This window comes from Gopherus evgoodei, chromosome 2 (genome assembly GCF_007399415.2).
Source record: "Gopherus evgoodei ecotype Sinaloan lineage chromosome 2, rGopEvg1_v1.p, whole genome shotgun sequence".
Taxonomy (NCBI): domain Eukaryota; kingdom Metazoa; phylum Chordata; order Testudines; family Testudinidae; genus Gopherus; species Gopherus evgoodei.
Genome location: NC_044323.1, coordinates 120,037,135 through 120,053,725, shown reverse-complemented (window position 1 = coordinate 120,053,725; position 16,591 = coordinate 120,037,135). Strand labels below are relative to the sequence as shown.

Here is a 16,591-nt window from a genome sequence, read left to right as displayed (position 1 = left end):
TTGAACTGTCTACGACGACGACCCTGATCCCTTTCTTGGGTTGATACAGTTAATTTGGAATCCTGTTAGGTACATGAGTAGTTACAATTTTCCCTCCAATGTGCATTATTTTACATTTCATGACACTGAATATTATTTGCCATCATGTTACCCATTCACCCAAAATGTTTAGCTCTGAGGATTCTCATGGTCTTCCCTGGTCCTGAATAACTTAAGGGATAGCTCAGTGGTTAAAGAACCGTGTCAGATGCAAATTTGCTACCTATTAACCACCCTTTCCAGATCACTGTTTTAATATATTAAACATAAGACGTAGTATGGAACCTTTGAGGCCCCCTGATGTTAAATTTTTTGCCATGATTAAAGTTGACCTACTCCTATTCTTTGCTTTGTCTCCTGTCCAATTTTTGATAAAGAACAAAAACAGTATTTTGCCTCTCACCCATAACTACTCTAACTTTTTTAGTAGTCTCTTCCTATGGACCTTATCAAAGGCCTTTTGGAGAACTAAATAAATTAAGACAACTGGTTCCCTTTTATTCACTACTTTACTGACACACTCAGATAATTCTAAGAGATTAGTGAGAACTTTTCATTGTTGAATCCAAGCTCATTAAATATCTGGAAGATTTTGTTATTCTTTTTAAACCATCAATTCAACTGATTTGCCAGGTACAGACAGATAGCAGGGCTTACAGATTTATCATTTTCTTGATCATCTATCGAGCCTTTCTTAAACATAAATAAAACATTTGCTATTTTCCAATACTCTGGAAGAGTAACTGTTTAATGAAAAATTACCAATTTGTGTTACCAACTCAGTTACTTCATACTTAAACTCCTTCAAATCTCTTGGATGTACACCACCTGGGCCTGATGGTTTATTGTATTTTACATTATCAGCATGCTCCAAATCCTCTTCTCCTGTCACCTCAGTCTGACAGTACCTCACCTTTGTTACCAGGAAAGATTAGGTCTGGGGTAGGAATCTCACCAATTTTCTCACTAATGAAGACTGATGGAAAGAAATCATTTAGCTGCTCAGCAAGGGTTTTATCTTCTCAGATTGCTCAGTTTAGCCCTTGAGGATCCAGTGGACCCACCAATTCATTTGCAGGCTTCCTACTTCCAATATATTAAAGAAGCTTATGTTTGTTTTTACACTTTAGCTATTTACTTTTTGAATTTCATTTTGGCCCTTCTAACTTTCCTCTTCTTTAATAACTGCTGTAATTTATACTCCTGTTCATTGGCTAAGCTAGGGTAAGAATTCCAAATTTTGAAGGATTTCAATTTGCACAAACAGCCTTTTGACTAACCTCATTTTATTTAAATCTTTTTTTCTAAAGATTAGTGTCACTTTTTAATACTGTACTTGCTGTTTGAATGTTAAACCTAATCATACTATTGTCACTATTTCAGCGTAGTTTAGCTACCATCACTTCTTGAATTAGTTCTTGTGTGCTAATTGATAGCCAATGCCCTAGAACCAGTTGTTTGAAAGAGGCAATCATTTGAAGTGTCAAGAAACAGTTTCTTTAAACTCTGTCCTGTTATGCCATTTGACCAGTTTCTATATGGATAAAGTGCCACTTTATTGTTTTGTTAGATTTTACTGCCTGACTGGTCTCTCTCAGTACTGAGTGCTCAATTTCATTTGCTTGATATGGAAGCTCGAAGTAACACCTACTAATATATTTACATTTTTAATTTGGGATTTGTATCAATATAGATTCACTTGTGTAGTAGTCTCCATTCAGCAATTTCAAGCTCATTCAGTTCTATGGAATCACTAATATACAGCACTACTCCTCAACATCTCTGGCCTTCTCTCTCTTTTTTGCATAGTTTGTAAGTAGATATTACAATAGCCAGCTGGGTTTGAGCATTCCGCCACATTTTTGAGATACCTAATTTTGCTTTTAAAACTCTTTACTGGCTATGGGAGGAGGCAGTGCCTGTAAACTCAATCTTCCACACCAAATTAACTTGAAAGGAGACAGAATGAGGCATAACATTTTATTCAAATAAATATGTGCCCCTGAAAAGAGAAAACATGGGAGTGAAGGGGAAACTATCTGCAGAGCTGGCAGTAGATCAAGGAACAGAAGAAATAGAGAGGAGCGAGTGAGAGATGCTTTTAAAATACAGATCAAAAAGATGTTTGTTTTTTTAGATTAAGTATGTGAATTTAGGTCCAGACCATCATTCTTACAATTAGTTTGTGTTCACTATCAAAATGGAGACCACCCTCACTTTGTATAAAATGTCTAGCTCTCGAAACACAAAACAAAGAAAGGAAAGAGGAGGAAGTGACCAGTAAGTACAAGTTTAAATGTCACCTAATGTACTGAATTTGGTTTCTTCTAATGTAACAGAGCTAACACTGGGCCTGGTGGGCAGGAATTGATGACTGGACTACACCTGGATGAAAAAGGGAGCTGAAGGAAACAGTGGGTCTTAATGGAATAGGGGAGTGAGAAAAAGGACAAGCTATTGGTATAAAACCTTAAAAAAATATTAAATTTACATTGAGTTTTAGAAAAAAATGACAAAATGTTACTCTGAAAAAAACTATTTGATTGCATCTCATTAATTACCTAAAGTTACAAGATACAGACAAATACTTTTAAGAAGGACCATACAGGTTCGACTGGGTATTCATAGATTCTCATGCTTTTTGGATGGAGAAGGGGCATACGGGAATGGGGGGGGGACTTATTTTAAACCCTGCAACTCTGCACTTAAACAAATTCAAGAAAATTGGTTATGCTTTAAGTAACCTTGAAACTGTGTATTAGTAATAATGGCCACTCTATGAGGGCCCAAAACCAGAAAACAGTGGATATGATCCAGAATGTAATCCTACATTCACAAGTGTATTCTGAACCTTTTCTTTATTGCCTTGGCCATATCATTTCATGACTGTAAGGAGTGTAAAGTCGCTTATTACCAACAGTGTCAATTTGGATAGGGTATGAGCCAAGTTTCTGAACTTTAGCCCTTACACTGAGCAGCTAACCCAACCAGCATACAACACATCCCAACATTTTCAAGTGAGTATTGCTTCAGGAAAATCTGAAATCAGGGATCCTCCCCAAGCTCCAGAAGAACTGAGTTTAAAGTATCTTCAACTCCAGACTCTGAAGATGTAGATGACTTAGAAGAGGCTTGATTTTCAAAGAATAGTTGATCAGAGTTGGACACCCAAAAATTAAGGCACAAAATAAAATCACTTCTGAAATTCTTGGCCACAATGAAGCAGCATCACCAACAAAAAGTTAGCATTTTAGCCACAACTTTCCAAAATCCTTAATTCTGTGTGTATATACACATACTAGCAAATTCAGACCCAGAATTCACCCTAGTTTAGCTGCCCAAAGGGTGAATTATAGGTCTGAATTTATTGTAAACAAGGCCACATCTTTTTGATCTGTATTTTAAAAGCATCTCTCACTCGCTCCTCTCTATTTCTTCTGTTCCTTGACCTACTGCCAGCTCTGCAGATAGTTTCCCCTTCACTCCCATGTTTTCTCTTTTCAGGGGCACATATTTATTTGAATAAAATGTTACGCCTCATCCTGTCTCCTTTCAAGTTAATTTGGTGTGGAAGATTGAGTTTACAGGCACTGCCTCCTCCCATAGCCAGTAAAGATCCTTTACCCTTCCTAGTCAACAGTGACTGTTTGGTGTTGACCCCCTCAGAGTCTCATCATAAGAAAAATAAAGTTTTGTGTGTGGGAGGGTGAAGGACAGGTTGATAAAGGAAAGTTCAGATAAACCCTAAAAGGGGATTGTTGTCATACTCTTGTGCATATCAGAGAAACATTTTTTATTTAGTCTCTAATGCCTATCACAACAGATATATAAAAAATCACCAACACATGTTTGGGAGACCTTGCCAGAATGACTTGCCAATGGAAGAAATTTTAAAAAGTTTCCAAAAGCCAGAGGGGGACACACATTTTCAAGTTTTGACAGGAGCTAAAAATTCAGATGCACTATTAGAGCTCCATCCCATATCCTCATTTGAATATTTTTGATAGTTAACTATATGAAAAATTAAAAGTTTCCATATTCCAAATGACACACAGTACTTTTCACACATACTGAACACGAGTCACAACTGCTGGATATCAAGTGCTTCAAAGGTTCTTTTGAACTTTCAGAAGCACTCAGAAGGCACAGAAGGCAATTTTAATGGGAAATGCCTAATTCCGAAAAGAGTAATAATTACAATTAGACTACGATATTTACATTTTCAGTTGAGGAAGTTATTTTCAAATGATATTCTAAATGCATGGATACGCCTTAAGGAAAGAGATGCTTAATTACTCTAGTTCAGTGGCTGGACTGAGGTAGGTTTCCTTTTCATAGAGAGAAATATTTAAAAAACCCTGAGATTTCCATGTGTGAAACTGACATATCTGTTTTTTATGATTACCCCAGAAATCATAGAAATGTAGAGCTGGACGGGACCTCAAGAGGTCATCTTAGTCCATCCCCCCTGTGCAAAGGCAGGACCTTAGACCATCTCTGAGAGGTGTTTGTCCAACCTGTCCTTAAAAATCTCCAATTATAGGGTTTCCACAACCTTCCTTGGTAACCCATTCCAGTGCTTACCTATCCTTATAGTACGAAGCTTTTTCCTAATATATAATCTAAATCTCCTTTGCTCTATATATTAAGCCCATTACACTTCTTCTCCAAGTCCACTAAAGGTAGGACAACTCATCTCCATGCTCTTTATAACAGCCCTCAACATATTTGAAGAGTGTTATCAGGTCCTCCCTCTGTCTCTTGTCAAGACTAAACATGCCCATTTTTTTAACCTTTCCTCATAGGTCAGGCTTTCTAAGTCTTTTTTCATTTTTTATGGTCACCTCTGGACTCTCTCGAATTTGTCCACATCTTTCCTTAAAGTATGGCACCGAGAACTGGCTACAATACTCCAACTGAGACCTCACCACTGCCACTACCTTCTTTGTCTTACATATGACACTCCTGCTAATAAACCCCAGAATGACATTACGTTTTTTTTTTGCAACTGCACCACACTTTTAGCTCATGTTCAGTTTCTCATCCACTATAATCACCAGATGCTTTTCAGTAGTACTACCCACCTAGCCAGTTATTCTACATTTTTAGTTGTATGTTGCATTTTTTAAGTGTAGTCCTTTGCAATTGTCTTTATTGAATTTCATCTTGTTGATTTCACACCATTTTCTAATCCTGTTCTCCAAAATGCATGCAACCTCTCCCCGCTTGGTGCCATCTGCAAATTTTGCAAGTATACTCACCATTCCATTTTTCAAGTCATTAATGAAAATATTAACTAGCATCAGACCAAGACAGACCCCTGCAGGACCCCACTAAATAAGTCCTCTTGCTTTCACAGAGAACCATTAATAAAACTTTTTATTTAGCATGGTTTTCCAATCAGTTGTGCCCCCACCTTACAGCAAGTTCCCCTAGACCACATTTTCCTAGTTCGTTTATGAAAATGTCATACTGGACTGTGTCAAAAGCTTCACTAAAATCAAGATACGACATCTACCATTTCTCTCCTATCCACTAGGACAGTAACCTGTCAAAGGAGGAAATTAGGTTGGTATGGCATGATTTGTTCCCGAAAAATCCATGTTGTCTATTCCTTATCACCTTGTTATCCTCTAAGTGCTTACAAACTGTCTAATAATTTGTTCCACTGTCTTTCCAGGAATCTAAGCTAGATTCACGTCTATAAATTTCCAGGTTATCTCTGTTCCCCTTTTTAAATATAGGTGCTATGTTTGTCCTTCTCCCGTCCTCTGGGACCTCACCCATCTTCCATGAGTTATTGAAGATAATTGTTAAAAGATCTGAGAATTGTTTCAACTAGTTCTTTAAGTACCCTAGGGTGAATTTCATCAGACCTTACACTTTTTCCTCCTATTCTGGATTCTTACTTGCCCCTTGTTATTAGTTGTGATCAGATGCTTAGCACAGTTAATACTGTTTTAGTTAAGATAGAACCAAAATAGGCACTAAACATCTCAGCCTTCTTGATGTCATCCGTTACTAGCTATGCAGGAAAACTAAATACCTGAAACAGAATTTAAATAAAGCTGTTATTATATGATGGCTATCTAGGGAGAGATAACAGTTATAGAAGAAGCCAAAAAGAATAGTAGCACACATCAAAAGAAATGAAGCAGAAAAGAATGAGTATTTTAATTAAGGCAGGATATGAAGCAATAATTACCTGCCCATTCTGTTGAATATACAAATTAATTTTGCAGTCATCGCCACCACAAGCTAATATTGGTACTGCAAAAAAAGAGAAAAAATTAAGTGTTTGTTATTAAATCTTGTAACTTTAGCATTCTGTGATCTTTATTAAAAGAAAAAACGGGCACAAGATAAAACCATAAATATAACTGAATAATATAATGGAACTTCAAAGTAGTAAAAGACTTATTTAAAAGCATCTAAAATGCAAGTTCTTGTAGATATATAGTATCTGCTACAAATATTGGGAAGCTGAAGGGCAAGTACCTCTAATTTAGGTCTCCAATGTACCTCTATTAAGTCCAGTTGTGACAGATATGGCAATTTCCTGCAATATCTTTGGGAGATCTTACACACTATAAATAATGGCCATACTGGGTCAGACCAGTGGTCCATTTATTCCAGTATGCTATCTTCTGACAGTAACCAGTAGCAGATGCGTCAGGAGGAGTGAACAGAACAGGACACTTTTATCAAGCCCCAGCTTCTAGCAGTCAGATGTTTACAAACATGCCAATCATGGATCTGTGTACCTGACAATCTTGGCTAATAGCCATTGAACTTTGCGCTGATCCCCTGGCCCAGCTGCATGGCAGCAGCTCTGTTCCTGGGCTCCAGCCACACGGTGGTGGGAGCAGGCCCTAGGTGCCAACCCCTGGCCCAGGCCGCACAGCAGTAAGTGCTGGCTTGGAAGGCATTGGCCCCAGGTGCTGACCCACAGCTCTTGCTGCGCGGCAGCAGGCTCTGATCCCTGGCTCCGGGCACGCAGTTCCTGTCCCCAGCACTAGGCTTTGGCCGCATGACAGCAGACACCAGGCCCAGGCGCTGGCCACGTGACAGTGGGATTCATCATCCATTCCCATCGCCCCTGGCCCCCACTGCTTCCCACAGCCTGCATTCATCCCCATCATTGCCCCGGACCCCTGCTGCCTCCCCAGCCCCACATCCATCCCACCATTGCCTCTGGCCCCTGATGCCTGCCCCTTCAACCTCCCTCCCCGCCATCCAGAGCTTAATGGGTGGTAGGGTTTGCTGAGAAAAGTGATATTTACAAATATGCAAGTATCACTTTTCACAGCAGACTTACTAGCTATCTGTGAAAAGTGATACTTGTATATTTGTTAATATCACTTATTACTTTTCATAGCCTCCCAGGTAGTTACTAAGTGTGCTGTGATATTAACAAATATACAAATATCACTCCCGAAGGGGGAGGCAGCATTATTTTTATTACTGAGTCTGCCAAAAAACCCTACACATATAAATTACAATTATTTGGATGTGTATCTGTGCATATTTAATTGTTTTTCCTAAAGTTAATTAAATATTTTAGGAAAAAGTGTCAGTGCGGCCACCAGTGAAAGTTGATGGCCACACTCCGAGGCCACCAAAATTTGTTGTGAAAACCCCTGGTCTAGGCAGTCTAGCTTGCTGTGAATAACACAGTACAGGTAAGAAACTGGGCTGCCTGGAATTCCATTGGTCAGGAGGGAGAGAGATGTGCATCTCTTTCCCAGAGAAGTGACAGCAGAGAGCCAGAAGCCTAAAAGTTGACGTCCTTGCTGAACCACAGAGAGGGAAATACAGGTACAGTTGCCCTGAACTGTGACACCAGACATTATTATTTCTGGGAAGTTTGTAGAAATGTATTCGTCATAAATCTGTTCAATTACACAAACGTTGGACTTGATCCCTTAATTTAAAAAAAGGAACTAGGAAGACAAGTAGAAAACCAATATGACTAAGAAGTAAGATTGAAAACCTTATTTGAGCCTTCAGAAAATGGAAGGCCAACCCATAATGCATAAGTTACATCAAGTAATATTCAAGGAGAGTGGGAGGGTGAAGATAGATATGAAGCACAAGTAGCTAACGGTATAAAAATAAATAAGACATTTGTTAAAATTATGAGAAGCAGGAAATGACAAAAGAATGTGTAAATTTGCTGGAATAGGGAGTTAAGGAAGTAATGTCTGAGGATAACATTGCAGAGAAGCCAAATGATTTCTTTGTATCAGTCTTCATTACAAATTACAATAGGTAAACACCAAGCACAGCCTTACTCTTTTCAAGTAATAACAATGAAAAACTGTCAGAGACTGAGATGTTAAAGGCAAAGGTGCTGGAACTGGCTGATGAGTTAAGGAGCAATGAGTCAGCAGGTTCAGATGTTATCCATCAAAGAGTTCTGAGATGCTAGCAAAAATATTCACTGATTAAAATCAGCTACTGTACTAGGAGATCAGAATGTAGGAAATGGACATCTCTTAGAAAAGAGTAGTAGAGTAATCCTGCAAGTAACATGTTACTAAATTTTGTACCACACCAAGTAAACTGACTGAAATAATTAAAAACAGAATTATAACACAAATGATAATATAAGGACAAACCACTAGATGCCTCTCTAATGTATTAGGATTCTTTCAACATATCAGAATAGCAGATAAAAAAAGGTGGATTCAAGCAGACAACACAACTAACTGCACCAGTCTACATGCTATTCAAATTTTCAAGATTTCCTCTACCACCAACATAGTGAGAATTTCCTTTTTTTTTTTTTTTTTTTTTTTAAACAAGACTTTGGATCATAATGATAGATTTTGAACCTTAATCATTGCAGCACACACCAAAACATTTATAACTAGTATTTAAAAATTAACAAATTAATAATTTTTCATTATCGCATGCCTGAGTTTTTGATACAGTCTAGAGCAGGGGTAGGCAACCTATGGCACGCATGCCGAAGGCGGCACACAAGCTGATTTTCAGTGGCACTCACACTGCCCGGGTCCTGGCCACAGGTCCGGGGGGGCTCTGCATTTTAATTTAATTTTAAATGAAGCTTCTGAAACATTTTGAAACCTTATTTACTTTACATATAACAATAGTTTAGTTATATATTACAGACTTATAGAAAGAGACCTTTTAAAAAGATTAAATTGTTTCACTGGCATGCAAAACCATAAATTAGAGTGAATAAATGAAAACTTGGCACACCACTTCTGAAAGGTTGTGGACCCCTGGTCTAGAGGAAAGTCTGTTTTCACATGCCTATACCCACAAAAAAAACCAAAACCAAAAAACGAAGAATTTCTTTAGCCATTTTAAGATTTTAGGACTGAGCACAGTAAATTCTGAGTTTCATTTTTGAACTACTTATACAGGTTTGCAAGCTTTATTTTAAATCTTGAAGTGTGAATCATTACTTCTCATTTATGTACACAGTGCTATACTAATATATTCCCCTAGGGTACTACAAAGAATTTCTAATATGTACACTACCATAATAAACAAAGAACTAATCTATTGCTTCACAGCATGAATTTTAAGACAGCATTATCCTGACTAATATGCAGCACAGACCCTTTATTATTTCAAACTACAGGTCACAAGAATTTATTGTAATTTTCCAGCCTTGTAAACTTAATGTCAACAACCACCTACTCACACATCTAAGGAAAAAATATCTATTGAGTTAAAATTATTCAGAGTGAAAATGGAAATACTGCTTTTCATATTGCACTGGCTTCACCGTATGACAGCATTTTCAAACTGCATGATGTATTTTTGTATACAGTTCTAGAAGATTTGAAAACTTCATAAATCAAACAAACTGACTTGTCTGCTCTGAAGGCATTACAGTAAAAATAACCGTCAGAGTTAAATAACACATAACAAGACAGCTATGAATATGCTTATATTTGTCTCATTAAATGTGTAATATATAGGGCCCTACCAATTTCACAGCCGTAAAAAATGTGTCATGGACCATGAAATAAGCCCTGCCCCATGAAATCTGATCTCCCCAAAATCAGCCAGGCTGGGGAGGGACAGGACATGTCCTTCCCCTGCATGACTGTTATGGGAAGAGGTCAGACTCACCTCTGCAGGCAGCACAGAAGAGGATGGTACACTCTCACTTATGTGCTGCAGAAGCCCCAGAGCTGGGCTCCAGACTGCAGCTCCCCATGGCTCCTGCCTGGGCTCAGGGTGTCCTAGTTCCAAGGCTTCCACCCCCACAAGCGCACTGTTCCTGACGGGGCTCAGGGCCTACAAGCTCTGAGGCTTCCGTTCCCTCTCCCCCATGGCTCCTGCTCTCCCTCCCTCCTGAGCTCTTGCCTGGGCTAGTCACACCCAGGCACCAGCTCGGACTTGGGGCTTCCACCCACCATAGCTCCTGCCCAGGCTGCTGCTCTCCCTCCCTCCTCAGCTCCTGCCTGGGCTAGTTGTGTCCAGGCAACAGCTGGGACTCGGGGCTGCCACCACCTGCAGCTCCTGCCCAGGCTCAGGACACCCAAGTTCCGGGGCTGCCACTCCCCCACCCCATGGTTCCTGCTGGGCCTAGGGGCAGCCAGTCTTTAGCCAGAACTCAGAGCTTCCACCCCCAGTGGCTCCTGCCCAGGCTTAGAGCTGTCGCCACCCCCACCCCTTCCCGCAGCTCCTGCCCAAGCTTGGGACACCCGAGTTCCAGGGCTGTTGCTCCCTGTTCTCCCTCTCCACCCCCGATGGCTCCTGCCAGGGGTAGGGACACCCAGACTTCAGCAAGGACTCGGGGTTGCCATCCCCTGCAGCTCTTCCCCAGGCTTGGGGAGGCCACACATATAAACACACATCCCGTCTCAGGGCTCCAGCCAGAGCTCGGTTTGCACAGGCTCAGGGCTGTGGTTCCTGAGGGCTCCTGCCTGGGCTCCGGGCTGCCCAAGTTTGGGGCTTCTGCCTCCCTTCCCTCCTCCTCAGCTCCTGCTGGTGCTCGGGGCTTCCACCTGTGGCTCCTGCCAGGGCTAGGGCACCCATTTTTCATACTGTCCGGGGCCCCTGGTCACAGACAGGTCCCATGTGTTAATCCACCACTGTCCCTGACTAGCAGCTAGGAGCCCCCAGTTGGGACACTCCCAACAACACTGGGGAGATCGGACCTATCTCTACCTCCGGGAGCCTCCTCCAGCTGCAGGAAACGCTGCAGAAGTGAGTATGACAATCCTGCAACCCCCATACAACAGCTTTAGGACCACACACACACAATACCCTTTTGGATCAGGACCCCCCATGGTTACAATACCGTGAAATTTAAGATGGAAACATCTAAAATCGTTAAATTGACCAATTTTAAGACCTTGTGGCTGTGAAATTAACCAAAGTAAACCATGAATTTAGTAGGGACCTATTCATACATGTTCTGTGCTATGCTGTGCACTGTTGGATTGCTGTCTTAATGCAGCAGTTATATAGCATATGCCTAACCATGCCCTGAGGCAGTTCCTTACATGCATGGCCAGAAGGTAGTTTATACCTTATTCACCTGAGGAAAGAATATCTGCTGGCAGCTTCTTCTCACCATGCAAAATGGTTGACATTTTAATTATCTTATCAAAGAATCTCTTCCCCATTGAACATTAGGGCCATTTTGGGAGGGCTTCTCTCTCTGGCTTATTTTCCTAGTACTTCAGAAACACCTGCATTCATACTAACAACACACTCGCTACTTCTGTTAAATACTGGGAGGTGCTCAGATATTTTATATGGTGCCCATTACTGAAATGTGGTTATTTACCTTATCTAGTAACTGGAGCTCTTCAAGATGCGTGCTCCTATATTTATTCCACTCAAGGTGCACATGTGCTCCTTGAACCTTAGACAGGAAGATTTCTGCTACCAGTGTCCATTGGACTATGCCAGGGGTGGGCAAACTACGGTCCCCGGGCAGGATCCAGCCTGCGAGCTGTTTTAAGCCAGCCTGCAAGTTCCCGCTGGGAAGCAGGATCTGGGGCTTGCTCTACTCCGACGCTCCGGCCGGGACACTGGGTCAGGGGCTGTATCACGCAGCTCAGCCCGCTCCAGACGGGGCGTTAGGGCGGGGGCTGCTCCATGTGGCTCCCGGAAGCCTCAGCATGGCCCCGCAGCTCCTAAGCCCTCCAACAGGAGCTACAGGGGCGGTGCCTGCTGGTGGGGCAGCGTGCAGAGCCACCTGGTCGTGCCTCCTAGTAGGAACCGGAGAACGGACATGCTACTGCTTCCGGGAGCTGCTTGAGGTAAGCGCCGCTCGGAGCCTGCACCCCTGAGCCTCTCCCTATGCCCCAAACCCCTGCCTGCCCCAGCCCTGATTCCCCTCCTGCTCTCCAATCCTCGATTCCAGCCTGAAGCACACTTCTGCACCCCAAACCTCTCATCCCCAACCCCACCCCAGAGCCCGCACCCCCAGCCGGAACCTGCACCCCTTTCTGCGCACCCCTGCTCCAGCCCTGATCCCCCTCCCACCCTCCAAACCCCTCAGTCCCAGCACAGAGCACCCTCCTACACCCCAAACTCCTTATCCCCAGCCCCACCCCAGAGCCCTCACCCCCAACCAGAGCCCTCACCCCCTCCCATACCCCAACCACAATTTTGTGAGCATTCATGGCCTGCTCTATCACAGCCTTTGGAAGGATCTGCAACAAAAGGGAAGCAGGGCAGGTAGTGGAATATAAATAGGAACTATACATCTCAAAGAATTCCAGTTACTCAACAAGAGAAATAACCATATTTCACACTCCATATGTATTCCACTCAAGGTGATTCAGAAGCAATATTCACTGAGAAGGAGGGTACAGGGAACTATGCTGTGCCACAGGTTAGAGGTCTGCTCTGCTGAAGGATATATTTGCTATAGAAGCTTGTATCTGGGCATAATGCCTAGTAAAAGTGTACACAGAGCCCCGGACTGCTGCTTTACAGGTTTCTAGGAGCGGGACATCTCAAAGCAAAGCTACCAATGTAGTCTGGATTCTGGTCAAGTGGGCCTTTATACCTTGCAAGAGAGGGGTTGCTATCAACTCCTACCAAAGCAGGTTGCAGAGCGAAATCCATTAGGAAAGTCTCTGACAAGATATTTCTGAATGTATGAGAAGGGAAGCAAAGGAGACAAATAGTTTAGGGGATTTCAGAAGGGTTTTGTCCTCTGCAGCGAAATGCCAAGGCTTGATTGACATCCAAGAAGTGTGTAGCTTCCCATTCCCTCTGGTGGCATGGCACTTCAGATTTAAAAAAGACAGGATGACCTGCTTCAGATGGAATTCCAACATTATTCTAGAGATTAATTTAGGAAGCAACCTCTCAGGGAAACCCTGTCCTTATGAAAAACCTTGTAGGGCAGGTTTGCCATACAGGGCCTCCAGCTCAGCTGCCTTTCTGGCTGTGGTTCTTGCAACCAGAAAGGCAACCTTCATAGACAGATGAACAAAGGAACATGAGACTAAAGGTTCAAATGGAGCTTTCATAAATGCTGACAGGACTCGACTGAGATTCCATATCAGGGAAGGTTTCACTACCAGAAAAAGGATTCTGACAAGTGCCTTGAGAAACCATGCTGTAGTAGGATGTGCAAAGAGCAAATGTGGGCTGTCCACTGGAGGGTGAAAGACGTTAATAGCTTCCACCATGCACTTGCAAGAAACTGATAGGCAATTCTGACCTTTTAAGAGAGAAGGCAGTCCAGAATAGTGGGGATCTGGAAAAAGCTGGTGAACCAGAACTGCTTCAGCCACTGAAGAGCAAGTAGGATTACCGATTTTGTCTTGTTTTCCTCAAAACTTGAGGTAAGAGAGGGATGGTATAGGAATGTGTACATCAACAACTTCATCCACTGTACAGAAATGTGTCCCAGAGACACACTGGAGCAGTAGACTGGGCATTTCTTGTTTTTTTGAGGATGCAAAGAGATCTCACCATTGGAATCCCACTGTTTGAATATGCTCTGTACCACTGACTTATGTAGTTCCTACTCACGGTCTCTGGAGAAATGTCTGCTGCGATGTCAGCCACTCTCGGAAAGAGCACTGCCAAGACAGTGACTTGATAGTAGATGCAGTTCCAGATACTAAGAGCTTCTGTACAAAGAAGGGGGGACCTTGCTCCTCCCAATTCACTGATATAATAAAGTGCTATCATGTTATCTGACATGACTTGAATGTCCAGGGTCTGAATAAATAGTAGGAATTGTCTGCAGACTTTCTGCACTGCCCAAAGTTCCAGGACATTTGGGATTCTTGTTGGGTCCAAGTACATGTTTATCCAGGCAGCCTACTCAACTTAGTAAGCAGGTGGCTGATCAAACTTTTTGTGGGTGGGGACGGGACAAACGTAACCCTTTACACACACACTGTTATCCTGTTTTTCTAGCAAGTAAGCAAAGTCAGAATCCTGTGGAGGAGCAACAACAATGTTGGGGGAAAAACAGACCGTATAGTCTCATCACCCCCAGCAGTTAAGGGGGTGAAGCCTCGTACCCCTAAGGCTGGGAGGTCTGCTGCCACCACTGATAAGAAACGTAGGGTAGTGGTGGTTGGAGACTCTCTGCTGAGGGGGACGGAGACACCCATCTGTCGCCCTGACCGTTCATCCCGGGAGGTATGCTGCCTGCCAGGGGCCCGTATCCGAGATGTTACAGAGGCTTTGTCGAGGATTATCCGGCCTTCTGACTACTATCCCATGCTACTCATCCATGTGGGCACAAATGATACTGCGAGGTGTGACGCTGAGCAGATCAAGAGTGACTACAGGGCTCTGGGAGTACAGGTTAAGGAGTTTGGAGCACAGGTGGTATTCTCTTCGATTCTTCCTGTTGAAGGTAGGGGTCCGGGCAGAAACAGATGCATCGTGGAGGTGAATGCCTGGCTACGAAGATGGTGTCGCCAGGAAGGCTTTGGCTTCCTCGACCACGGGATGCTATTTGAGGAAGGACTGCTAGGAACAGATGGCGTTCACCTTTCGAAGCGGGGAAAGGCCTTATTTTGCGCACAGACTGGCTAACCTAGTAAGGAGGGCTTTAAACTAGGTTCGACGGGGACAGGTGAGCAAAGCCCACAGGTAAGTGGGGAACAAGACCTGGGAGATGGGTTGGAAACAGGAGGGAGCACGGGCTATAATGGCAGAGAGGAAGGAGGGTCAGGGCAAAGCTGGGAGGCAAGATCAAACCAGTATCTTAGATGCCTTTATACAAATGCAAGAAGTATGGGTAATAAGCAGGAAGAACTGGAAGTGCTAATAAATAAATACAACTATGACATTATTGGCATTACTGAAACTTGGTGGGATAATACACACGACTGGAATGTTGGTGTGGATGGGTATAGTTTGCTCAAGAAGGATAGACAGGGGAAAAAGGGAGGAGGTGTTGCCTTATATATTAAAAATGTACACACTTGGACTGAGGTGGAGATGGACATAGGAGACGGAAGGGTGGAGAGTCTCTGGGTTAGGCTAAAAGGGGTAAAAAACACAGGTGATGTCGTGCTGGGAGTCTACTAGAGGCCACCTAATCAGGCGGAAGAGGTGGATGAGGCTTTTTTCAAACAACTAACAAAATCATCCAAAGCCCAAGATTTGGTGGTGATGGGGGACTTCAACTATCCAGATATATGTTGGGAAAATAACACCGCGGGGCACAGACTCTCCAATAAGTTCCTGGACTGCATTGCAGACAACTTTTTATTTCAGAAAGTTGAAAAAGCTACTAGGGGGGAAGCTGTTCTAGACTTGATTTTAACCAATAGTTAGGAACTTGTTGAGAATTTGAAAGTAGAAGGAAGCTTGGGTGAAAGTGATCATGAAATCATAGAATTTGCAATTCTAAGGAAAGGTAGAAGGGAGTACAGCAGAATAGAGACAATGGATTTCAGGAAGGCGGATTTTGGTAAGCTCAGAGCTGATAGGCAAGGTCCCATGGAAATTAAGACTGAGGGGAAAAACAACTGAGGAAAGTTGGCAGTTTTTCAAAGGGACGCTATTAAGGGCCCAAAAGCAAGTTATTGCGATGGTTAGGAAAGATAGAAAATGTGGCAAAAGACCACCTTGGCTTACCCTTGAGATCTTGCGTGACCTACAAAATAAAAAGGTGTCATATAAAAAATGGAAACTAGGTCAGATCACGAAGGATGAATATAGGCAAATAACACAGGAATGCAGAGGAAAGATTAGACAAGCAAAGGCACAAAATGAACTCAAACTAGCTATGGGAATAAAGGGAAACCAGAAGACTTTTTATCAATACATTAGAAGCAAGAGGAAGTCTAAGGACAGGGTAGGCCCACTGCTCAATGAGGAGGGGGTAACAGTAACGGGAGACTTGGAAATGGCAGAGATGCTTAATGACTTCTTTGTTTCGGTCTTCACTGAGAAGTCTGAAGGAATGTCTAGTACAGTGAATGCTTACGGGAAGAGGGTAGGTTTAGAAGAGAAAATAAGGAAAAAGCAAGTAAAAAATGACTTAGAAAAGTTAGATGCCTGCAAGTCACCAGGGCCTGATGAAATGCATCCTAGAATACTCAAGGAGTTAATGGAAGAGGTA

At 42.6% G+C, this 16,591-nt stretch overlaps 1 protein-coding gene across 6 annotated transcripts in view; it reads right to left on the bottom strand.

The window, feature by feature from the left end:
• ELP2 (elongator acetyltransferase complex subunit 2) overlaps positions 1-16,591 on the bottom strand; it is a 124,778-nt gene that overhangs the window by 77,681 nt on the left and 30,506 nt on the right. For all 6 annotated transcript variants that reach the window (XM_030551623.1, XM_030551622.1, XM_030551624.1 and 3 more), the window contains one exon: positions 6,245-6,309. In XM_030551623.1, coding sequence (XP_030407483.1) covers positions 6,245-6,309 — 65 coding nt within the window. The remainder of the gene's footprint in view (positions 1-6,244; positions 6,310-16,591) is intronic.